The 25521-nt window shown below is 36.8% G+C and overlaps 1 protein-coding gene across 1 annotated transcript; it reads left to right on the top strand.

Annotated features, from left to right (window-relative positions):
• Positions 1-825: 825 nt before the first annotated feature.
• Positions 826-18550, top strand: LOC124638503 (adenylate cyclase type 10-like). Its single transcript, XM_047175476.1, has 35 exons — positions 826-916; positions 1474-1749; positions 3786-4015; positions 4265-4331; positions 4644-4748; positions 5017-5236; positions 5579-5772; positions 6135-6208; positions 6441-6598; positions 6856-7006; positions 7298-7399; positions 7552-7649; positions 7756-7906; positions 8049-8187; positions 8458-8587; positions 8873-9077; positions 9419-9551; positions 9777-9917; positions 10238-10384; positions 10670-10773; positions 11345-11452; positions 11977-12108; positions 12313-12385; positions 12478-12624; positions 12943-13058; positions 13259-13431; positions 13826-13982; positions 14320-14454; positions 14582-14703; positions 14908-15107; positions 15410-15575; positions 15820-15967; positions 16660-16766; positions 17210-17348; positions 18176-18550. Exons 1-35 carry the CDS (start codon positions 832-834, stop codon positions 18323-18325), a joined length of 4983 nt encoding a protein of 1660 aa, XP_047031432.1. The 5' UTR covers positions 826-831; the 3' UTR covers positions 18326-18550.
• The last annotated feature ends 6971 nt before the right edge of the window (positions 18551-25521 follow it).

Consider the following 25521-nt stretch of genomic DNA (forward strand, 5'->3'; position numbering starts at 1 on the left):
ACCTCCGCGAATCCGAAAATTTCGCGCTCGCTCCGCTCGCGACTCCATGTAGGACGCTTTTATGTTCGTTTAATTGCTCAGGTATCCAACAACGAAAAAATTTAGCGCTCTTCCGTCAAGGTTTCCTTTGATGTTTATTTTTTATTCCTCTAATTCAGAAAAAGCAATAGCGCTTTCTTCGCTAGCTGCTTCTTTTTCATTTGCATTTGCTTTTTTTGTGTGGATAATGTACTTTTTGAGACCTTATTAATTCATAGTCGTTTTGTTTATTTTGTGTAGGTACTAAAAGTAAAAAAAATTCGCGCTCGCTGCGCTCGCGATACCGGCTTCCGCTGAATGTCTTTCAATGCTAGCGGGTGCTTGGAACTTCTTCTTTTAGTTAAAAAAATCGCACTCGCTCGCCTCGCACCTGTACAAACCCAATCTATTTCTTTTTGCGTTTACTTTGTCAGTCTTCAAACTGAAAACTATTCACATAATACACAAAGTCAAGGGCGGCTAAATTGTTTTCCGGCTCGTGCGACAGATAGCCATGCTACGCCTGAGTATACTGAATATGTCTCTAACCATATAACCATTTGGTGCGCTACCACACGCCACGAGCCGTACCTAAGTGTATTTACGTCTTTAGTTTACTTCTTACTTAAGCTAAGGTTCCGCCGAAAAATGGTGAAACGAAAAGGGTTCCGAAGCCAAAAGAATTCGGGAACCGCTGCTATAGGTATCTTTTCAGTGTATGAACTAAACCATTTATCTATTTTTACTAGCCTGGATAGCAAAAGCAATATGAATTCTATGTCAGAGGCGGCTCGAATGGGCATCATAGCCTCCATGGTGCCAGACGAGATCATTTACAAGCATTGTGATTATTCTGTAAGGAGCTACGACACTGCACTCATGTTCTGTGATATTTCTGGTGGGTACCTATATCAATTGTTTGAAGTAAGAGCTACCAAAAGCAAACTGTCTAGATTAACCTATCTTCGAATCAAGTGTAGGTACTTCATGATTCGAAGATATCCTATCTATTGTTATAGTTCGGCCATTCAGAGAATGCGTTCCTGACACGTCGCGATTGAACTGACGACGTAACTTTGCAATGGCGTTGCAGTTACGATAAAAATATTTTTGCTGGTTGTTTACCGTTTTAACAATTGAGGAGCATTAAAACAACATTATTATATCAATAATCAATGAATGTTATTACGTCGTCAGTTCAATCGCGACGTGTCAGGAACGCATTCTCTGAATGGCCGAACTATAGTACTGATAACTTTCGCTGGGTACCTAAGTATTGCTCTGAGAATCCTTCAGGCGTTTTATGCAGAATTATAGACGTTTATAGGTAGCATAATGATATCCAACTAGGCAACTCTATGTACCTACATATGTAGATAGAATAAGTAGGTAGATAATGTACGCACAAAATATAATGAAATAGCAACAATTTACTACAAAATTATTAACTTGAAGGTTTCACGGACCTTTGCGAAAAATACACTACGTCTGGTCGCGGTGGACCGTCGAGGTTGACTAAAGTCTTGAACTCCTACATCGGGGCAATGGTCCAAGAGATTCTGACTCACCACGGAGATGTGCTCAAGTTCTCTGGAGACGCTTTCCTGTCCATGTGGAAGAAAACAGCTAAATTGTCGATGCAAGATGTGGTGCATAGTGCCATTGATTGCGGCCTCATTATTCAAAAGAATTATGGACATTTTGCTACTGACGTTGGTGTTATCTTAAAGGGTGAGTTTTCATCTTAACTAAAATTCAGAATTATCTGGTTAAAATAGGTAATTGATCCACGTTGTAAGAAGACTGTGAATTAATGAGCTGAATTAATGAGCATGATACATTCAGTTTCAAAAACCAAAGTTCTAAGTAGCTAGGGTTAATTTATAGGTGTGCTAGGTACTTTACAACAGCACAATATCTTTAGGTGACAGCTACTGTAGAGGTAAAAAAGTAAGACCTAATTGTGGCCAGAAGGTAGGTACCTAGCTACTGGCTAGCTACGTAGTGACTGCTATTAGTATAATATAATCTGTACCCATATAACCATTTTTGCGAACTTAACGTAACCGTTTCGACACTTAGCGTCGACACTGATCTATCTCGAAACATAATCTCGTCGACGTTCCGTGTTAGCGCCGTCGCTGCAACTAAAAATGGGGAAGATCTCGACACAATAAACAAGTAACATTTGGTTTCTAATTTACGTCGCCGTGTCGTTACATTGTTACCATATTTTAACCGGAGTTAGCACTAATCATTCAATCATTCATTCGTTCGATCAATTTCGTTGGCTCGTGCGTGAGTGACACGACGAATACAAAATACAAGAAATCCCATAATGATGGTTTACTTACCTTGAGTTGATGAACTCAAGGTAAGTTAACAAAGTTTTAGTTTTTATTAATTAATATGGTTTATAATGCTCAAATCTTATTGGGAAAAAAAGTTTACTGTGTAATTTCTTTGAATATGTTGATATTTCCAACGCGCCACCGTAATATCATGTTTTCATAATTCTGGCGAAAGAAAAACTTTTGTTAAATAAAATAAAAATATAAAATTATGCACATCGAGTGCTTAAAAGCTTCCATTTAAATACAATATCAAATATTTTAATCCTAATACAAATTATTTTAGCAAGATTTACTCATAAAATTGATAAATAATGAACTATGAAAAAACATTTTTGATGTTTGTTATGAAAAATATGCTCGTCGCAACTAGTCACAAAGTTACGATAATGTGTCGACACGTGTCGACATGTTACGGTAAATTGTTACAAAATTACTAGATTTTTAAGATGGTTTCTCTTAATATTTGGTTACAGTGTTTCCCAAAGTTTTTATCAAGTCAAGATGCCTTTTTTCATTGTTCTAACCAAAGGAGGCTCATCAGAATTAATATCGCTTGTGCCGAGTACTTGAGTTAAAGACGAAGACGTCTTGTTTTGGCCGAGAAAACGAAAAAACAGCGATTTGGAGCTCGAAAGTTGAAACTTTGGCACTAGGGACTATACCACTAAGCTCCTCCACTAAATTCCGTACTGTTTTCCTGTAAATGGCCTAGAAAAGAATAAGTTTTAAGTTCAATAAAATGGGTATCCGTCAATGTGCCCTACCAACAATGCACATCATGAAAAAAATATTAGGTATTATAATAAAAAAAAAAAACTTGTGTACGAGTACAATTAGGTACTTGAGATATTTTGGGACGTACTTATTTCTTTTACTCTTCTGTAAAAAGTTGAAGTCCATCGGAATTTACGTAAGGTTTTTGGTTGTTTACTCATTTTAAATTTCATTAAATGGTTGATAATGGCAGAAAACATAGACAGTTTGAGAATAACTGGCTCTCGTCATGTTTTTATATATGCAAGTTATTGTTAAAGTGTTCTGGAACATCGACTACACATGTTACTACCCAGTTACAACACAATTGTGTCAACATTGCACACTGGTTACAAACCAAACGCAAAGTTTCTAAAATGTGTGGTTACAAATTAAGCTGTAAAGTATCGACACAGCGACCACACAAAGTTACTGAATCTAGTTTCCGTCACATTTTTACTGAACCGTTACAACTCACAAAAGCTAATCCCTACACAGTCACGTTGTGTCGTATCAGTTACGAAACTGTTGCGACTTGTTACATCTTTATCATATCTGCGACCAAAAATGGCTGTATGGGTAGGCCCAAAGTACCTACTGTCAGCACAAAAACTATCTACCAAACCCACCAAAAAATAAACTCTCATCTCCCCAACACAGTAAAAGTGGCAATATCAGCTGGTCTGTCCCACTTCTCCATAATCGGCGACGAGCATCTACTCCAGTCCAGTTCATCCAGCTTCGTGATCATCGGCCAGCCAGTGTGGGACGTGAAGATGGCTCAGTATATGTCCAAGTCTGGCGATGTGCTGACTGCAGCCAGCGCCTGGATGTATGTCAATGAAGCTGAGTATTGGACGCAGCCTTGCGGTGATGGGAGGCATACTAAGGTTTGATTTGCTTTGGGTAACAAAATGATGTAGGTAGGTTTACATAATGGACACATGGATGTGAGATCTGAGATCTAAGAAAAAAATGACATAATAATCGAAGACCGGGAAGTGAGTCAAATTAAGATTCCAAGATTTTCTTACATACTTAGTTAGGTACAGGCGAAGCTTATATAAGCGTGTTAGAAATATAAACTTCCCTTTGGTATAGTGACTGTAGGTAACCGATTCCATTTCTTCGTCATTTAGGTCCTAGGAGTGGGAGCGTCATGGAAAAGAGTCGAAAAACTCCAAGAACATTTGGGAGAAAGAAGTTGTGAGTGCACAATTAATCCAATAGCTTCTTAGTTAGTGCAAATGACTTACCTACATTAGTTTCCTTGCTTCCACCAGCCGTTTCACCCGCACCTCGAAAGAACTACTTACTCAGCACAGTCCAAAGCCTTTTCGACAAATGAGCTGTGAAACGATTACTTTAAAACAATTTTTCAAAACGGATATGTAGGTCTGGTTTTTACTATTTGCTACAAAAACTAATACAATCTTATTTATGATACCTAGTATAGTAGGTATCTATATCAATAACACTAGGTGTTATGTATTACGTATCCTGCATACTGCATTTCAGATTCGGATACAGTAGGATTTCCATCAAGTCATCAGCAGGCCGAGACCAGATTCTCAGGGACGACAGGAGACCCTTCAGCGGGTATTATTTTTAAGGAATTTTCACGTAAGTTGTTTCTAATCAGCAAGAATTAAATCAGTAGAATATTTTTGAATATTTTTTTAGGGGACTTATCGGATATTTAAATTCCATTAGGTACTTACAAACTCGTTACCTTTGTGCGTATTAGTAATAATTTGTCTGCTACTGAGAATTCACTTATAATTATGTATGTAGGTACGAGACCTATATAGAAAACACATCAGCTACTCCATGCTTATATATAAATAAAATACCTACTGGATTTCTAGATTTCCTTTATGTTTTATTTTAGTTCGACCAGCCGTGATCGAAGCAGTGAGAAACTCGTGGTCCCCAGGGCTGCGACGTTTCATGGCCACCCCTGTTCTTCGCGCAGTTGACAATGATGAGCCTATGGACTTCCTAACAGAAGTCCGTCGCGTGGTCGTCGTGTTCCTCAATATTATTACTAAAACTGTCACTCCGGAGTCACTGATCGATCTTGTTGATACAGTTTATAAGGATGTTTCAAGGTAGACCAAATAGTTGTGTAGTACCTATCACGTTTTGTTTAGGTATTAATTCAGGGTAAATTGAAGACTCTTATTGCTTTTTTTTCTTTTCTTCAAGTCGAGGAAGTCAGGCTTTCTTAATCATTCACCTCCACTCCCTCACTAAAGACACTAAGAATTATCTTTGAAAAAATGAGAAATTAGCGGAACGATCGCTATAATAATGTTTGTCTGTCAGGCGGTTACGATAAGGTTATTTCAAAGAAACAATATTTATTTAGAGGTCTCAAGAAGTATAGTTTCTTGTATGTAGAATTTAAGATCAGCTTACTATATACCTAAGTATTACGTAATATGTTGTAGAGTGACATCAGAACTAGGAGGGCTAGTAAACAAGGTATCGATGTTCGACAAAGACATGATGGTGCTTATAGTCTTTGGTCTAAGAGGTCTGAGCCACGAGGATGAAGCTCAACACGCCCTGCTCTGTGCCTACGAGATTAAAGAGAAAATGGTTGACGAGAAGATTATAAGCACTTCTATTGGAGTTACTTCTGGTAAGCTAAATATAAAAGCCGGTCATGGGTATGTAGTCGCAATATGCTAAAGTCATTTACTGGAGACTGTTTTACAAAAGGGTATTGGTTGGCTCGGGTAACTGGGTTGAGGAGGTCAGATAGGGCAGTCGCTCCTTGTAAAACACTGGTACTCAGCCGAATCCGAGGTTGGACGACGACCGCAACATAATTGTTAAAAGGCCCGGGAAATGATGATTTACTGGGGACTGTATCATGGTTGGTCTGCGAAACTAGGAGGTGCTGCTCATTGACCTACTAGCTAGATGATAGAAACAAAATTCATAAAATGCTTTAAGTGAGGTGTCACGAAGAAACTTGTAAAATATTTGTATCGTGCACAGGGACAACATATTGCGGTGTCGTTGGCCACATTCTGCGAAGAGAATACACTGTCATTGGACCAGCAGTCAATAAGGTGATTATAACCTCTATGACAATCCGATGATGAGGCATAGACCACCTCCACCAAGCAGCAAAGGGGCGGTAAGGGTGGATCCTTTTGACATATTTTTTGCTATAATATTTCAAAGTGCAACACGAAGTATCTTTGCGGGGATTAAGAGCATCGACAACAAAAATTGCCTAGACTTTTTGGACAGCATATCTGGACAGTACAGTTTTAAATTAATCTTTGTCTTTTTTTAAAGGCGGCAAGATTGATGATGGCCTACCAGGATAAAGTTACTTGCGATAAGGAGACATTTCTTAGAAGCAAAATTGATCAAGAATACTTCAAGCAGCTGGAACATAGACCTTTGAAGGGTATAGCTAAACCGGGACCCGTGTATGAATTTAATCGTGCTGGGTTAGTACCCATTTCAGAATAATATTAAGCTAAAAAGGGCTGTAGGAGCACTGATTGTGCTGGTACTAGAGCTAAGTATATCAACTGTTTATTATGTACTCACACACTAACGTTGAGCGAACATATTTATGTAGACTTGGCTGGGTGGACACTTCCTCGCTGCCCTACTGATTCTTGATTCAAAATCAACGTTTTTATTTCGATTTATCCACGCTAAAAGCTTCTTACCAATAAATTCTGCCTCAATTTTCACGTAGGTGGCCGGAACACCCGCCAGGCAGCCGGCACCCGATCCTGGGCCGCAACGATGAAATGCGCAAATACAAGACTTTCCTTCAGAATGCGCTGGAACAACAGAATAAGTCATTCACTCGCTACCGGGACCACATTTATGGAATAGCTTTTACTGTTAGTACCTACTTATATACATACTTACTATGACGTACTCCACTTCTTATAGCTCTTACTGTAGCTTACTTATTGCTTCATTATCATTTTTATTCATAATTTGTTTCTTAATTTACCATTAATATCAGTCCATTGATGGCGGCTGAGCATCACAGGTCTTCCAAAGTGCACCAACAATCCCGGTGTTCCTTACCCCAAAACTTTTCTACCTCTTTTGATTATTTAATATTTCATCATGTTGTACCTATATTCTGGCAAAAAAAAAAATCATTTCAATTCAATGATATCCAGGGTCCTTCGCTCGTGGGCAAAACTCGTTTAGTGGATGAATGTCTGTATGTCACACCGGACTTCATACGTAAAGAGAAAATACTGCTTACGGAAAATGACAAGGTATGTACGGATTTACTGATACTTACCTAGGATTTACTGATACCTTGTATAAGTTTTCCGGAAATTCTTATTAAATTACTGTACCTACCTAAAACACCAGATGCACGATTTTCGAACCCAAAACAAGTCTACGGTTGACAACTTTTTTACAGGTACCATTTCGTCTATTCCGGAAGATTATGGGTAAATATTTCAGAAGAGGCAGTTTACGGACCATGAGAGACAACAAGGAGAACAAAATAAGGCAGAGGTACGTACCTAGGTTTTTGACAACTCTTAAGTATTGGCTTTTTTAGACTTGTGTGACCTGCGGATTTTTTCTTAGTTGATAACATCCCTACTTTTTCTTCTTTTAGTATATTTGTGGATAAACTATCACCGCTTCAGATATATGGCATCAACGTCATATTTGACTGCCAATTCCATTTGCCAGAAGATTTCGTATACGACGGTGATATATTATGTGAATTCACTGTCAAGAGCGTCGTGCAGGATTTGTGTAGAAAGGTAATTAACATTGCCTCAAAGAGCTGATGTTTAATTAGAAATTGGTGATATAGGCAGGAAAAGCCTTAAATAAGTACTTGTAGTTTTTCTAACTCATGTAATCCATCTTTCTGACCTTTGTAACAGTAACCTTCTTTTCCAGGTTTTAATTAATCTATCGATTGTTGCGATAGAAGAATGTCAATTCATGGACGAAGAGTCTTGGCGTCTCCTACTAGTCCTAATGGACACTAAGTTTATATTATTCATCTTGTCCATCACAGATCCGAGAAATATGTCTGGTAAAACTTCATTTTTATAACGTGTCTTGGACAAACCTCAAATTACTTTCAAATATGAGGAGTTGTGGCTGCCGCATTGTAACGTGCTTAACGCAATACTTTGACACAATGATACGTATGATTCGACATAACATTCGACCTACGAAAACACTGATACGCAGCTCCTTAGATTTGAAAGCAATAGAATAGAGAAAGGGATGAAATTAAGCAGTGACATTCGAACTTTTTAAACAAGGACTTTTTTTATCTAGTTCCCAATACTTATTTCAGCTAATGCCAAGAATTGTCTAGCTAACAACATGATACAAAAGGTAAAACTGGCTAGTATCGACCGCACATACCACGCTGCCCTGGCCTGTCAACTACTAGACGTGCAGGCCATACCAGCAGATTTGGAGAAGTAATCACTTGTTCTTATTTATAAATCTCGAAATTGACAACATAGGATATTAAGTTTAAAAGTACCAAACAGCCTGCGACTTCATTCCGCAATTAGATAAAATGTTGCCTATCTCACGCGAACAATCAAACCAACTCTTAGGTACATTTGTAATATTAAGAAAATATGGTTGGTTTTGCTCTTATTGTTTTTTTTTATCAAGGAACACCACCAGTTGGTTACCTAAAAGCAATCGAAGTATTAGTTCTCTAGACATTTGTCTTATTACATACATATAATTTCCAGGGTGATCGAGAGCGCAAGTGGTGGGTTGCCAGGTTGGATCCAGAACTTCTTGATAGCCTTAGTGCAGAGAGGTGCTTTGACTATTGTAACCCTATCACGCCATGAAGCGCAGAAGAAGCCAGGGACAGTGATGCCCGCCATTTCTTTGCTGCATAAAGCCATTGAATTTGAAGACGAAGAAATGCCACGGAAACATAGTTTTCAGGTGAAGAAGATTATGACAAGAACAGGCCTTGATTAAAAGAGCTTTCAATGCTAAAGTCCAAATCCTTGTATACTTATGTTACGTAACAGGGCCACCTAAATTCATTAGATACATGATCTTCCATTGATGGTCGAGACCTTACTGGTCTTATTGGATGACAAAATAAGTTCAGAACTTATATTTTCCATCATCATCAAGGTTTTCATTGTACCACTGCAGAGCAGAGAAGAAATAAGAGTTAATAACCACGCTATTTCAGACTTTAAAGCTACAACTTAGTGATCGAAAATAATGTGTGCTCGCAGACTGTTTTGCTATAATATCTTATTTGGTTATTTCAGAGTATCTACAGCATGATAAGCACTAGCAGGCAGGAAAATCATCTAGCCGACGGAGACGGTGAAATGATTCAAGTGGCCGTGTTGGCAGACTCCTACACATTCGAAGATATGAAAGTCGATATGGCTATGGATGGTAAGCATCTTTATGGAACTATTATTTTTGTAATCTGATCTTCTGCGTTCAACGTGGCACGCCAAGCCTAAGGATACTATTACGTATTTAGTGACAGACAAGTTCTCAAAAGATTGCTAGATAGAAACGGTCTTTTAACGCGTATCTATGTAAATTCAAAGCCTTTAGGTGGCCTGAATGTAAAATAAATCTCTACAATCGTTTGACACGTCCTTTATTTTGTAGCAATTATCCTGAAAACATACGACTCATTGACGCCATTTGAGAAGATGCTACTGAAATGTGGTTCGGTACTCGGCGATGTGTTTTCAAGACGAATGTTGCTGAATTTATTACAAAGCGACTGTCCTAGGAAAGTTGCTCAAGGTATTATCATTATATATCTATCATAATATATCTTTCAGAATAGATCCAAAGCCTTCAAATGTCCCTTCAAATCGTGATCATCAACCCCATCTTTTGGCTCAGAATACTTTTTATGGTCTCTGATTTGTTATTTCTTAAGCTGGACAAAAACTCTCAAAATCATCAGCGCTCTACGAGCGCTCTCTCAAGAGATGTCAGATCAGACATCTACTAAGTACTTCTTGCGCGGTATTTTTTTGAAAAATCCCACAATTCCGAGAGGTTCTTTTTAGAGCTAACTTTACTATACATAGACTTACCCCTGTCTGTACTTTTGACAGCTGTAGCAAAACTGTTCGTGATCCGAGTGTTGGAATGCGAAGGTGGAGACTTCACTAATGACACGTCACTGGTGTTGGTGCACCCGGCACCTGCTCTACCGAATCCCAAGCCTCCGTATTGCGCGTGTTTGGGCACCAGACAGCCTCGTAAGTTTCTCAATATCTCTTCAAGTTAAGTTGGTAAGATATACTGGAGTTAGAAAGGTTAAATGTACGAGTATGCTAGGCGTAACATATGGTGGCTTTGACAAGATGCCATTTTACCGAGCGACTTACAAGAGAAAACATGAAACAAAAGATTACATATATGTAGTATGCCCGAACGTAGCTTTGTAGATACATGGCTAAGATAGGTAGGTAACTACCAAGTACTTGTCGAGGTTTTCGTGTAATAAGTCAAAATTTTTAAGGTTTATAAATGTCTGCTCGTAGCGAATTGCCGGGATCTGCCAATGTACGCGTTCTGCGGCTACATGAAGTTTCGTCACTCCCTCTTCAGAACAACCACTTACGAGATGTTGACTGAGAGTCAGAAGGTAAAACTCACCTACCAATATATCGGGTGTGTCGTTCACAATCACATTAAATGAAATGCGTTAATATACTGGTTAATATATGTCGATTAACACAAAGAAAAAAGAAAAATTCGTAAAAATAAAAAAATGCATTTTTCAAACAAAGTAAATAGAATAAAAATGTGCGAAAATTAGAACACCATATAAAAGTCAACCATTACAAACAACTGAAATTCTCCCTTGAAAACTGACAGCTGTCAACTGATCAAAACATTCGATTCTCCTAACATTATCTCTGCTTTACACATGATGTTGTAAATTATAAAAACGAAAAATGACTCCTGTGGTTAAACCACTGAATGGATTAGGTTATTTTTTTTACAATTCGCCATAGAATATCATAAAGTATATGCGATAGAATTTAATGTGATTATGAATGATACACCCTGTATACTTTCGTAGACGAATTCTGAAAAACACGAGTGTAAATTCTGGGATCCATTAACTCGACGAAAACGGGCCTATCAAATCTATGATCATAAAGAAAAAAATTATGGTGAATATATAAATTAAACAACAATTTTGTCAACAGCATGAGATGCACACCCGTGCCTTGCTATACCTGGAGCGCTATACAAGGCGATGCAGCAGCTGCGGCGCTGGATGCTTCTCGAAACTTCTAGGATTGCGCTGTGATGATGTGGGTACCAATTAAGCTCACTAAATAAAAAACAAGAACCAAACATACTTGAAAGATCCATCCACTTCTAGCTAGCACGTGTTCTTTGGGTCAGCGCTGAAAACCAGCGCTGTTGTCTCGTGCCTGCGTGCGCGAGATACAGCATTTATGCTGAGCGCTGTCCCTTTCACGCACGAGTGACGCAATTGCAGCGTTCTTTTTTCCTTTTTATGTTCACTGTATTGTTTGTTTTGTGCCATATTTACTTATTTGTTTCTTGCGTCATTCGTGTGTTCGAAATAAATGGATTTTCTTTCTTTCTTTCTTTCTTTCTTTGAAAAGTCACTTTCGTAAAACTATTGAACGTCATTAACACTCCTAAACTCCTAACTCGGTCGTTCCTTATCGCGTTGGGGATAAAATTAAAAACAAATTTGTGTTGGGGGTAAAATTTTGCCGCACTTCACTGTTCCAAGCTGTCCACCACTGGTTAATTACAAAGCTTTTTCTTTATCTTCACTAATATCTATGTCTGTACTATTCAGGGTCTCATCGAAGAGACAGAGGATCTAAAACGGACGCGTCTGCAGATAAGTGCCCTAAGTGCTGAAGCCAGACTGGCCGGCGAAGACAATGCTAACTTATACTATGCACACGAGCGTAATACGGACTATGCGGTAGGTCTCTAATTTACCTAATCACTAAAACAGAACAGAACTGTCCAACCAACCATCCAAAGCCAGGATGCAAAACAGATCTACATTATTGAACATACCAATGAGAAAAAAAACCCTAACTCAAGAAAGTCGATTCCTGAACTATTATAACGGTTAATTATAGTCTGATAATTGGTGAAGGATTAACTTGCTTGTATTTTTTAGATCACCACTCCCACAGACTTAACCAGTTACGAACTGTTGGAAACTGAAGGCAACTTGATGAGTCGTATTATTGGTAATACATTAATTTTATTCACACTGTCTCTAATTACTAATTTCTTTGAAGTTTACATAAACGTGGTAATTATTTCGGTGGATCTTCTTCAGAAAACCAGTCAATGCAACCGTCGAAGCAGATTTACACGAAGCACAAGCGTGTTCGCTCATTCTCCTCGTTGGAGCTGGAAAATTGTGAATGTCTGTCCATCCTGCTGTGTGTCTACAGTCAGGTTATTGACCATTGCCGAGGAGCTGGTAAGCAAAACCAAGATTTTCTTATTCTTAGCTCTTAAAATGCTAAAAATTAGGAAGTCCGTCCGGCACTGCCGATCCTGAGGTCACAGGTGTGATTCTACGGTATGGTCAACGTTTGTGTGATGAGCATGCTTATTGGCTGTGGTCTGGGTGTTGTTATATGTATTCATAAACATGTACCTACATAATATGTTGTTTATCAGTTGTGTTTGCTCCCATAACCAGATTGTTAATTAATAGCTTACCATGGACTGCCCGTGCGTGAAAAAAAACTTTTGTTCCCGCGTTTTAAGCTATCGCTTAACATTGACATTTCAGGGGAATACCAGAAACTGTTCGAAGCGTATATGGAGTACACAGATTTGTGCATCACCATAAACACGAACATACCACAGGCGGTACGTTTGCTGTTTGAAGTTGAGACTTTTGTTCAGGTGAGACCTGCAGTGTTCAAAGCGTCCTCGAGTTGGAAAAAATATATAGATCCTCTCTCTGAAAAGGGCATTAGAAAAATGATTATTATTTTATAGAAACCCTCACTGCAACCTTTTTTGCGAATATTGCTGCTTGAAGTCGTTCAATAACACTACCTTTTTCTAATTTCTATCTCATTAACATTTGCTTTGATTTCTAGAACGAAAACTTCTTCCCCAAGAGCCTGAACAAGAAATGGGTGAGAGAATTTTACATGGCAAGCGTATGTTCCTTGCGAGGAATCTGTATGCTGGAGTCCGGAGACTATGACGAAGCCAGAAACCAGCTTCTACATGCTATGAAACTGTATCGGCACCCGTTTCCTACTTCTAAGTAAGTTACGAACTTTAAGATAAAAAATATAAACAGACTAGATTGGTAGTGGTCAATATTTTTTTACGATGAGTCCCTTTACGATACAACCAAATAATAAAATATTTCCTCCTTATGTAGTACCTAGGAGCTGGATGCGAGAAGCCGAAAATCGATCTCAGTGGCGTGCACTTGGAGAGGCCCATGTCCAGCAGTGGACAGCAATAGGCTGATGATGATGTAGTACCTACCACATTTTTCGCGTAGTACATCAGTCTTCTCATAATATCTGTGCAAAAAAAGCTCACTACCTATTTATGTCGAAGAAGAGTACGATGCAATATTTTTTTTACTTTCTGCCTTAAGAGTACTATTGTACTCAAGTAATGTTCATTCAAACATTACATATTTTCAGGCACATGGTAAAAATGTGTAACATGGGAGCTTCTTTCCATCAAGTGATGGCTCTTTACGTGGCTCCAAACCTCTATATCGAGAGAGACAGTGGTATCATCGGTCATTTCTATGAAGACATCGCTGTAACGCTTTTTAGATTGTACAGGCTGTTTACGGTAAGATAAATAAATAGAAAATCTTCTAAACGTAAACCCATGGCAAAATGACGAGCATTTACCATTGGTAGGTAGTTTACAAACTTATAAATGGAGGTCGCCAAATGAATTTTCATTGAGACTCTTGACGGAAAATCAATGCATAGCAACATCGATTTGAAAGATTTTACGATTCTAAGCGGTTTAACAAACGCGACCCTGACATGCAAGTCGGTAAAAATATGGATCGTTTATTCGAATAATGTTAAGGTGAAACGACTGTTAGCAGCAATAAATTGCCCAAAAAATTGTTGTTTTAGAAGTGCTTCTTTATTGAGATAAATATTATATCTTTTAGGAATCAAAAGAACCAGCAAATGCAACTCTGGCAGCCAAATGGTGTTTGCACTTCGCTCTGCGAACCAACTCTAACTTTCGGCTCCTGTGTGTCGCCTACGCAAGCATGATTGCAGATTATGGGCAAAAACAACAAGTAAATACTTATTATATGTAAATTGCATTTTAAACATAGATCTTCCCTGTTACATCATTTAACAGCTATTCTGTAAAAATTTAACAAATACTTGGAAATTTGTTATTTGCTTTTTGTCTCCGCACAGTTTTCGATGTGCCAAAAACTGGAGAAGAGAGCAATGGAGGTGTGTCGTCGCAAGCGCGGACAGTTGGATGTTACCGAAGTGCCGGCAGTCTGCTATCTGTACACCAGCATATTTCTCTTCTAGTTAGTAAACTTTATCACTTAGGTATTTATAAGTTATCAAGGTGTGCAGACTTGCTCTATCTGTAAGGTATCCACAATTTATACCGTTATATACCTAGATGACATGGTAGCGTATTATAAGTAGGTATAATATAATTAATAAGTACCTTGTCTGCAAAGGTACTTCTAACCAATAGAATCTTGAGGACTGTTTTCATGTTCTAGCGTGGATAACGGCAAAAAGATAGAAAGCCTCGAGTTTGGACTGTCAGTGATGCACATGCTAACTAGCCGGACTGAGATGAACACGCGAGAGACCCTCGTACTTTGTATGCTGAAGTTACTCCTGAGTGACTTGAAGATACACGACATGGTCACCATAATGCGGGAGTTCTTCTACTTGACAGACCATTATGACTTGTGTTGTAAGTATAAAGAAGTCTCAACCTATCGTGAGCCCGAAGGAGGACAATTTATGTTTCTTTCTCCTCCAGCCTGTCTCTCATTGATTGCCCGTTTTACATGAAACGATTACTAATTCCAGTTTTACAATCCTTTGACTTGAAATCTCAATGATTGATCTTTGAAATTATTTATGACAACCAGAATCGACAAATTAATAAATTTCCTTTGACACGGAAATAACACTATATTGTCGTTATAATACTTATCAAGCCTTGTATTCCCGGAGAACCACCGCGAAATCTTAATGCTACTTAATTTTCAGCCGAAACTTGGTATTACTACTATGCAATAGTGATCCTTCTTGATACGGGTTACTGTGTGGAGTCGTACAATACTTGTGAGAAGTTTTACATGAAGAAAGGGGACGCTCTATTGAGGTCAAAAACGCCGGAGGCAGCTTGGAATTTCTTCGTTTGCATGTGGCTGGTGTAAGTTATTAATACGACGAAACATTTGTGACCTTGAGTCGATAATCCTCGTTGCACAAAGAACATCGCAATTTTACCTTCAAAATGATCTTCTAATATTTTCAATTCTTAGGTTAGACACCTATGAAATCTCTCCTTCATGAAATTGTAATATTGGCTAAATTTAAAAAAACTTTCCTGAAAATCTTTTGTTCGTCGGGGCCTCTCGCCTAGAACATATCAATAACTTTTGGTGCAATTCCAGAACAATAAGAGTAGGTGCATGGGAGCGATCCATTTTATGGGAGGAGAAGATCAAACAACTGCTATCGATGAAGTTAGGCAAGCATGAGTTCAATATGATGATTTCCATGAGACTGATAGAAGGTCTTCTCATTACTCTTGTTAGGGAGGTAAGTAATCATGACAAAAGCATTAGTATCGAGGGCAGAGATTTTAATAACATACGGGAATTCACATGCCTGATTCATTGGATTGAGTTTTTTTCTATCAGTATTTCCGTCGCCACGTATCATCCTATGACTTCATAAATAAATCCAGAACCACCCGCGTCACAGCTTCCGTGCACTGGTGCAAAAGAACAATGTCAGGTTTCGGCCCACCCAATCAACTTTTAAAACTGAATTCTCACGTACACAAAGTTCTTTACTACAATAATTTACATATAAAATACTAACTTCTTATAAAATAGTTAATTGTTATCTAGAACTTTTCCAAAAAAAAATATCATGTTAATAAGTAATTACTTTGTTTATCGAGTTCAGGTTTTTCGTTTGAATAATTTGGTTTTGAGAAGTTCAATGCAAAAGTGGAAAACATAGAAAAGCTTCTGACATTAAACTACACAAAAAACTGTAAGAATTTTCACTGTACATGAAATATTTTTATTGAGCCTAAGTTACTATGGACGTCTGACATTGTTCTTTGCCTTGACTTTCGTTGCTTAATTAAATAAAAATCATTAACGATCAGGAAGGAACACAATTTACACGGTTTTCATTATTTCCGCCTTATTTGTAGAAAGGTCGAAACAGATTGTATTTTACTTTTTTATACACACTTAAATTTTTCGATTTTTCGACAGATGGACAACAGAAACATAAAGAAAATTATGGTTTTAGAAAAATACATTAAGTCATTGTTTCAAGATATGGAGAAAGTGTGTGTCAAAACTCCTATTTATCGTACAAGGTGGGGTGGCAACATTTTTATTGGTCGTTTAGACACTTATAGTAATAATCGAGAACAGTACCTAACTCGAGAATTACCTACAGCTTTTTACAGTCTTTCCAAAATTGCGACAAAAATGGTACACCCACTTGCATCAAGTATTCTAGAATGCCAGCGACTGACCTTTCAGAGGTCATCAAACTCAACCAGGATTTTTTACCTACTCAGCGGGACATCCCTAGAACTGTTGAACTCGAATGTATCTATCCTACTTATTAAATTGCACAATATTACGGAAAGAGTTTTGATTAAAAAAATAACGTTAATATTTAAAATTGCTCAATGATTTTTAGCATACATTTTTACTACACATATATATTGCGCAATTTAATTGATCGTCTAGTCTAGTTGGCCCCTTAGTTATACCTGAGATGGAAGTTCCTACTAACCGTTTCAATTTGTAGGTATTGCCTAATGTTCGCGTACTATAACTACATAAGCGGCAGAAAGCATCGTGCATACAATTACCTGAGCAAAGCTAAGGAACTTGCCAAGCTATATTCTCATCTCGTTCTCATTTACTGGGTTCAGCATACACGCAATGTAAGTTTAAACGTCATATATTGGAATTGAGCTAGGTATATAGATCCTTTGATTGATGAATTTGTTGATGATTTTATTGAATCGTGTGGAATTCTCTTTGGGAATTCTATTAACGAGACCATTCAATCTATGTCTTATTTCTAATTTTCTTTAAAAATATCTGAGTAGGTACGTCTCGTGTAGCACATTTTTTTTAAATTACCACAAACAATTGAAATATTATTCATTGTTTTGAAACCTTGAGTCCTGCCTGAAAAAATCTAACTATTCAACTGTCATATTTAGAGCACCCTACGCAATTTTCACGGACAAGCGTGATTCACAAATTAAACCAGGTTTATTACCGGCTTGATTGTTCGTGTCACGGTAATTTTGGGCAAATTAGGTTGAAACAATTTATGACTTGCAAAGGCAGACCGCAGGCCAGAATCTGACTTCATCATGTCAATCATTTAATTGGGTACAAAGACACCGTTATCGCCGTACTCATTCACAGATACACGCATCATTGAATTAGGTAGGTACCTACTTCTTTAGACTCAGATTCGTTCATTGCTGGATTATTCTAAATTTCCATTATAGCTTGGAACAGAGCTTTAGGGAAATGGGGATTTTTCCAAAATCCAAATTCGTTCAGTCCTTAATACGCCCACCCTTCACCACAACCTGTGTTTTGGATTAACGAATGATAGGCAAATTAATACATAGGTAAGTAGGTGGGTATAAAAACACCTTACCTACGTACTCCATTTGTACATAAGAACATAAGGCAATAGCAATAAGAGTGAAAATACTATGTTACAGAATGTTGTTTTCTACACTTTCAGCACTGGAAAGGCATTCTGAACCCCAAGTTCATAGATTACTGGTCGGAGCACGTTGAGATGAACAATTTGTTGGACTACAGAGATTTCGACTGTGAGACAGGCACTATAGTTCCTTATACTTTGCCCATACCAACGGACTTGGACAAATAAGTTTGACCTTTATATTTTAAAACCAAATGATGCGATCCTGATCTGCTGATTGGCGATTGCACCGTTTGGGAACTGCCCACAAGCTCTCGATGCTTGAAGTTGAAATTGTGTTTAATTGAAGTTGGCTTATTATTTAAAGAAAAATACAGTACTTATATTTTAAGTTTATTTGTTATCTAATTAAGTGAGATTTTTTTGTTTCTTTCTGTTGTTATTTATATGAATAAAATATAAGAAAAAGGCGTACATATGGGTTTTAATTAAAATATCAATGATGGATAGGCAAAATAATTTTATTGAAATAATAAAAATTTCATAGCTACCATTTAAGGAGCCGACGCAGACAAGCTTGATAAAGACTTCGTCTTTTTGGGATTACATTAACTAAGTACATTTACACAATTTCCATAAGAATCTACTACATTCTAGAGATTTCTAATATTTACAATTCATTTCGACATCTTTTATAAAGATTTAAGAATACGAGCCCGCTTAAAAATGAAAAAGATGCACCAAGTATAAATGTGGCTGAGCAGATATTATGTTACAATCTAAAGGCGGGTCCAGACATGTCTCATTTGCCCGATCCGATCACCGTATCGTATCTGCGTAGGTATCGTATCAAGCATCTATCAAGTTGTGGACGCGTCCGATTTGCTCCATATGATGGACAAAAACCGACACGACATGGGACGGGCCGTATCATAACGGCATATCCCGCGTATCGAGATCGCGTATCATTATCCGTCCACATAATTATGCGATCGTGATACGCGTCGACGATACGGATACGGTGATCGGATCGGGCAAATGATACATGTCTGGACCCGGCTTTATATAGCCGCACTGGTGCTCTTGTTAGGACGATTTGAGAATTCTGAAATATTCATCGCAAGCAAGTTCCTATGCGAAATAATATAATACGCTTGCCTGAAAGCACTCTTCGTCTCGGCATTTTCTTTAAATAATTTTATACAACATTAACGTGTGGCAGCCTAATTAGCCTTTTGGCACATAATTACAATTCTCATCTACCTCGGCTCCTTCTTCAAATCCACATGGCGAAATATAATGTACAGCCATTTTTATATAAAATATCAATGGAATTGTCGCAACATGAAACATTGTTACTCTAATCACTTATGATGGAATGAAAATAAAAATATACAATGATATCACAACAAAAATATATAATAGTGGGGGAAAATCACATAAGTTACCAACCAATCTTGATTTTCATATGAAAGAACCTTATTTACAAGACAGTCAACAAATATTTTTATTTACGTATCTGCAAGATCCTAGGGACAACCGAGACGATCAATAAAATTGCGCAATATTACGAATTGTGTAAAATTTAAGATTACGCGATGATTTTTAGCGACGAAAATATTTATTGCAGAATATTTTTATTGTAATTAATAATGCGCAATTTAATTAATCGTCTAGGGGTCACTCTTCTAGGATGAATCAGGGGCCCGATTCTCCCTAAGTTAATAATGTCAAAATCGAATAGAAATCGAATCGCAATATGATCGTAATAGCAGTTTTAACCATATCGGGCATTCTGCTACTAATAAAAGACCAATCGTATTCGATTGACATTTGATTGGTGTGCGATTGGTCTGCTATTTTGGTGATTTTGGTCTATACGGTAGTTTGCTGTACAACCATTTTGCAATCGTAAATCATTTGCAGACAAAATGGTTCATTATTGAATGACAGAAAAGGATAAAAACGTTTATTTAAAAGAAAAAATAGCGGAATGCCACATACGCTTCAATCGTAATCGAGTCGGGATTGGATTTCAGTCGAATCGAGTCGAACGTGAATCGTATGTTGCTTAAGTAAAATTAGGAGAATCGGGCCCCTGTTCTTTTACGTTACTTGGCTTAGTTAGTTCAATCAAAGCTCGAGCTTGATGGGTACTTGATGTTATACAAAATAAAAAATATGAGTGCAGTCTTACCTAAACTGAGGACATGGAGATCAAATGAAATTTTAAACTTGAAACCATTTCATTTGATTATGTTATCAATTTTATCATTTTAATATGACTCATTTTGTACCAGACTCAATAGATATCTGTATTAAGTTTTTATTATAAAGATTCTTAGTTTTAAAATAATTGTTTTTTGCAGTTCACATTTATAATATAATATTACTTGGTTGTCCGTGGAGTATTTAACAGAGTGTATATTATCTAGCCTAGGTCAGTTTAAACAGTGGTTACCTTAACTAGACTACTTCAGATCAAAACTATTTTAACCAGTGATTTGTTATAGTTTTCGCCAATCTTTATGGCGGCTCGGAACTTTGCATGTCGCTGTGGAGAAAATCATTGGGTATCAGCAGAGGGCAAGCTATTTGCGAGTACTAGTGCCCAGAATTTAGTTATGAGCCGCCATGAAGTTTGCCGAGAACTATACCATATTGCTTCTGCACATTATTGCATAACATAAACCTTAAGAAACAAATAAGCATAACCGTGAGACTAAATACTAAGATTTAATTCATAAAAAAACTTAACTGCAGTATGCATCCTAATTATTCACAACTTTTCAATAAAAATCACTTGGAAAGCATTTTATCAAAACTATAATTCAATAAATAATGATGACTTGCTCTAATTCATGTGTACAAATTATATTTGCACATATTACAAATCACTGGTACATATTATTTTTTATGTCTATACTCCATTTAAAATAACATTAGAAATTTAAGTAAACCTTTTTTACTGTTTGTTCAGCCGATTTTGACTTCTATTGCGTTAGTAGTATGATTAATGGCGGCTGCAGTAAATACTTGGGATTGTAACCACTATTTTGCTTTCAATTCCGTTCTTTTGTCTACGGAATAGAAGTCAAAATCGGTTGAACAAACAGTAAAAAAGGTTTACTTAAATTTCTAATGTTATTTTAAATGGAGTATAGTGTCTTACATTACATACATACATACCGCACCCTTAGAATGAAAGTGACTTAATTCAAAATTCCTGTAATACTCGTTTTTACAATAAACTGACCTTAAAAAGCATAATCTATAACCCTGTAAATAAAAAGAGACCTATTTCTAACTATAACAGAGACTACGCTTATTTCGGTCTCTTTCACTCGTTCCGCTATTCGTTTACGCATATTGTGTGAAAGAGCCAGAACTAGTATTACGTCAGATGCGCTTGCGAGTGAACATGTAAAACATCGGCGAATCTCAAAAAGTGTCCGTTTATTGCGAATACTGCCACGGTAAGTTACACAATATTTTTTGCCATAAAGTGACATTTTGATTAATACGTCTTTATAAAACAAAATATGTAGGTAGTATTCAGTGACCTTTTAAGGATTAGGTCTATTTAGTAAAAAATAATTATAAAAGACAAACGACACTTATAATAATAGGTCTGTCTATGACTAAAGGCATATTCATTATTTTTGTTATTCTTAATATTGAACCTGTTTATTACTAAATTTAAAAAGTTTAAGTTGTAACTTTTTTGGAATATGCCCCTATAATATTAAAGTTGTGTGGTATGTTAAGATATTTAGGTACACAGAGCCACACATCAGTGTATTCAGATCTGTGAATTTCTACAATTTATTGATCGATGCTCACCTTAAACTTTTCCAACACGTTATGATAAGATTTTATTAACCTGATGTGGCTTTTTTCCTACACCGTTTTACCGCACTCCAACCCGTATGCATCCGACAGGACACCCGCCTACTTAACATAATTGTATTGGTTTTTATACCAATACTTTAGCATCCTAATGATATCGCTTGGGAAGTTCTTGATATTTTCTCCATTTTCACCACAATTTTCTCCATAGGCAGTCGTAAGATACGAGGTCGAAAGCCTTGGAGAGGTCCAGAAAACATGCTTATACAGGTGTTTTCCTACTTGTATAGTATTGAACAGTCTGTTTGAGGCATAGTATAGCTGTTTCCGTGGATAAGATTGGCTTAAAACCAAACTGGGCATCGTTAAGTATTAAGTACTTATCCAGCTGCTGGTCAATCAGACTTTCAACACCTTTGCAATGATGGTAGCCAGGGATATAGGCCTGTAGTTGCTCTTTTCACTCGCATCTCCAGTTTTATTCTTAACAATAGGCACAACAATAGTTTTAAGTAAATCCGCTGGAAGATACGAGTGACTCAGGCACAAGCTAAAAATAATTGCTAGCACTCGCGGTAAGTGCTTACCAGCATGCAGCAAATGCTCTATACTTAGGCTGTCATGACCCAGCGACTTGCCTCTCTTTAAGTTGCGTATGACAGTAGCTACCTCCCTGGCCGTAAACCTAATAGGCATGTCTTCAGACCCCCCCACCACCTCAAGCCCACCAGACGACGTACCCAGGGGAGACCCAACCCTAAAGGTTCTACTAAATAGGTTGGCGATATCACCAGGATCAATAAGGCCATCAATACTCACAGGCAGACCCGACCTTTGATTCAACCTGTTCGTGGCTTTCCAAAAACTACCAAAATTCTTTGCGTCATGATGACTTGCAATAATGTCCATTTTTATTTGGTCCTTATTATTTTGGCACCATTTCAATTTACTTTTAAAAACCTTTCTACTTTCCAGCATTTTTTCATATAAATCACCATTTTTCGGTCTACCAAACAACGTCCAGGTTTGAAAATCCGAGCCTGTCTGTGTGCGTCCTTCACATGCTTATTCCAGCCCGTTATGTAACTCTTTTTGCGCTGTAATCCGTTCTTACAGTTACTTGCGATTGCACCTTCATAGAGTATAGCACAATTTCCGCATAAATATTGTCTAAAATAGTTTCATGTTTTATTTATTTTTATTTTATTTTATTTATTAAGGCAAACCAACAACATATACACAAAAACAAGTATAGTTACAAAATTTCTTACGTAAGTATTTACTGTGTCAATATGTCACTTACAGGTATGCACACCATTTACAATAAGTTACAGAGTTATACTTATTTATACTATTACTGCAGTCAAAACTATGGAAAATGTTCCTTAATTCTACATCTAGTTTTACTACATTCAGTAAATTCTAAGGGAAAGTTTACATTTTTCAAGAGATCATTACAATAATTGCTATATAACTCAGTCTGCTGCAAAGCTCTGTCACCCCATGTTACTTTGTTACATTTAGGAAGTGCAGGTGCAACTTTTGGCCTTAATAACTTAAGATCACACTTTATAATTAGAGGCAAATGGTCCGACCAAGACACGTCATAGAGCACACTAGCGTCTCTAACAGTGTTCCACGCCGCGTCTGTCACTACGCAGTGGTCTAACCAACTAGTAGAACCATCTCAACTAGCACACTAGTGGAAATAGCAGCCTATTTGGCAACTGTTAGCTGTACAGTAGTGCTTTAGGGGTTCCGAAAGTATCTTTAAGTTCTATTATTGCTTCCGTAGCTGCTCATAGCTGCTCATAGCTGTAAATATCACTAAAGGCAGCAGAAACTGAACCAAATGTCACTCTGGGTTTTACAAGAGATCATTCTACAACCCATTTGCAGCCTACATCTTTAAAAGAGAGTTCAAACAATTATGTTAAAGGTTAAAGCTGCTAAAAAGTTTCTATTGCCGCTGATGTACGCGTTAGAACTGCATAAAGACGCTAATTGTAGACTTTTTAACGGAACTGTTTAAAAGATATATTTATCACTTTTCTGCCACTAAAGGTTTCATTGCAGAAGTGATTTGTTATTTTGTGCAGACTTAAGTAGGAATTTGATCCTCTGTTCTACTTATAGCCAACACAAGGCTCCACAATAGAAGCAGGAGGTTAATAGACATTGCCTGCTCATTTGGATACATTCTGTTATTTTATTCACAAACACAAGCAGATTAGATTTTGTTTTCTCAATTACTGATAACGAATCAGTTACTTGTATAAATGTTATTAAGACTGAAATAAATAAATACATTCAGATTTTTATAACATTGCATTTTAATTTAATACCCTATGTCCAAATAACTTTCAGTATGACAGTGTCTTATTATTTATTGTGTCTACGGAATTATTACCAATATGTGTCATAAACAGACTTAATTGTTAAAAAAACATAGAATGGAAAACATAATTTTGAAATAAAGTGACTTAATTTGAAACTACTTTATATTTTATGTTAAAATATATATAAAAAAATACTATAAACATAAATTTGCATTGTCATTGTGATCTCAAAAGGCTAATCCACAAATCTGGTAAAAATCAATAGTAAGCCATTAAAAACGGAAGAGATATATTAAGATGTATTAAGTAATATAATTTTTTGATGACGATTTTGCTCATTTCCCACAAATTGCATTTTTTGGATTCGGTCACTTTCATTCTAAGGGTGCGATACATCCAATTATTGAATAATAATAATATTCTGATATTTAAAAAAATATTCATTTACACAAATCAATTAATTTTAAAACAAACAATTATGTCAATAGCACAAACAATTTTTTTATGTCTTCAGTTTGGAGAGGTGAAACAATAAGTTGATATATTACAAGTTTGCATAATTATGCTGTTATGCCATAGGGCAAGAATGTATGAAGTTTGGTCCAAATGTCCACCACGAATGAGACATATATAATTAAATAGTTCACTTAATTTAGAGTAACTTTTACTAAGAAAGTAAAAAAAAAACAATGCCAAAAAAAAGTTATAGCCAAAAATGTATTCTTAATTTTCGGTAGTTTTTGTATGTTATCATTATTAATTTTTATTTTATTCCACATCCATTTCCACACTTTATCTAAAACTAAGATGAGACACATTTGCATATAAACAGCCCATATTTTTTTGCCTGATGGATGTATGAATCACTAACCAATTGAGGCGCCAGAAGTGTTTGAATATACTCAGCGGTGCCTGGATCTAAGAAAGTTCGATGTAACTGGTGGTGTCTTCTCTCTAATAATGAACAATTCTATTTTGTCAGAAGTTACAGAAAGTACGAAAATCGAACATCACGAAAAGTAATTGAAAAAATCTATAAAATGTTTTATTTGATTTTGCTATAACTTTTTTCTGGCATTATATTTTTTTTTACTTTCATGACAAAAAATGTTCTATTTAACAGGCTATCTAGCCATATAGGTCTCGTTCGTGGTGGACATTTGGACCGGAATTGCCCGTTGTCCTTTAGTGTTCTGAAAACAAAAAAATAACCAAACAAAGAAATCATTGTACCCA

This window comes from Helicoverpa zea, chromosome 17 (genome assembly GCF_022581195.2).
Source record: "Helicoverpa zea isolate HzStark_Cry1AcR chromosome 17, ilHelZeax1.1, whole genome shotgun sequence".
NCBI lineage: Eukaryota > Metazoa > Arthropoda > Insecta > Lepidoptera > Noctuidae > Helicoverpa > Helicoverpa zea.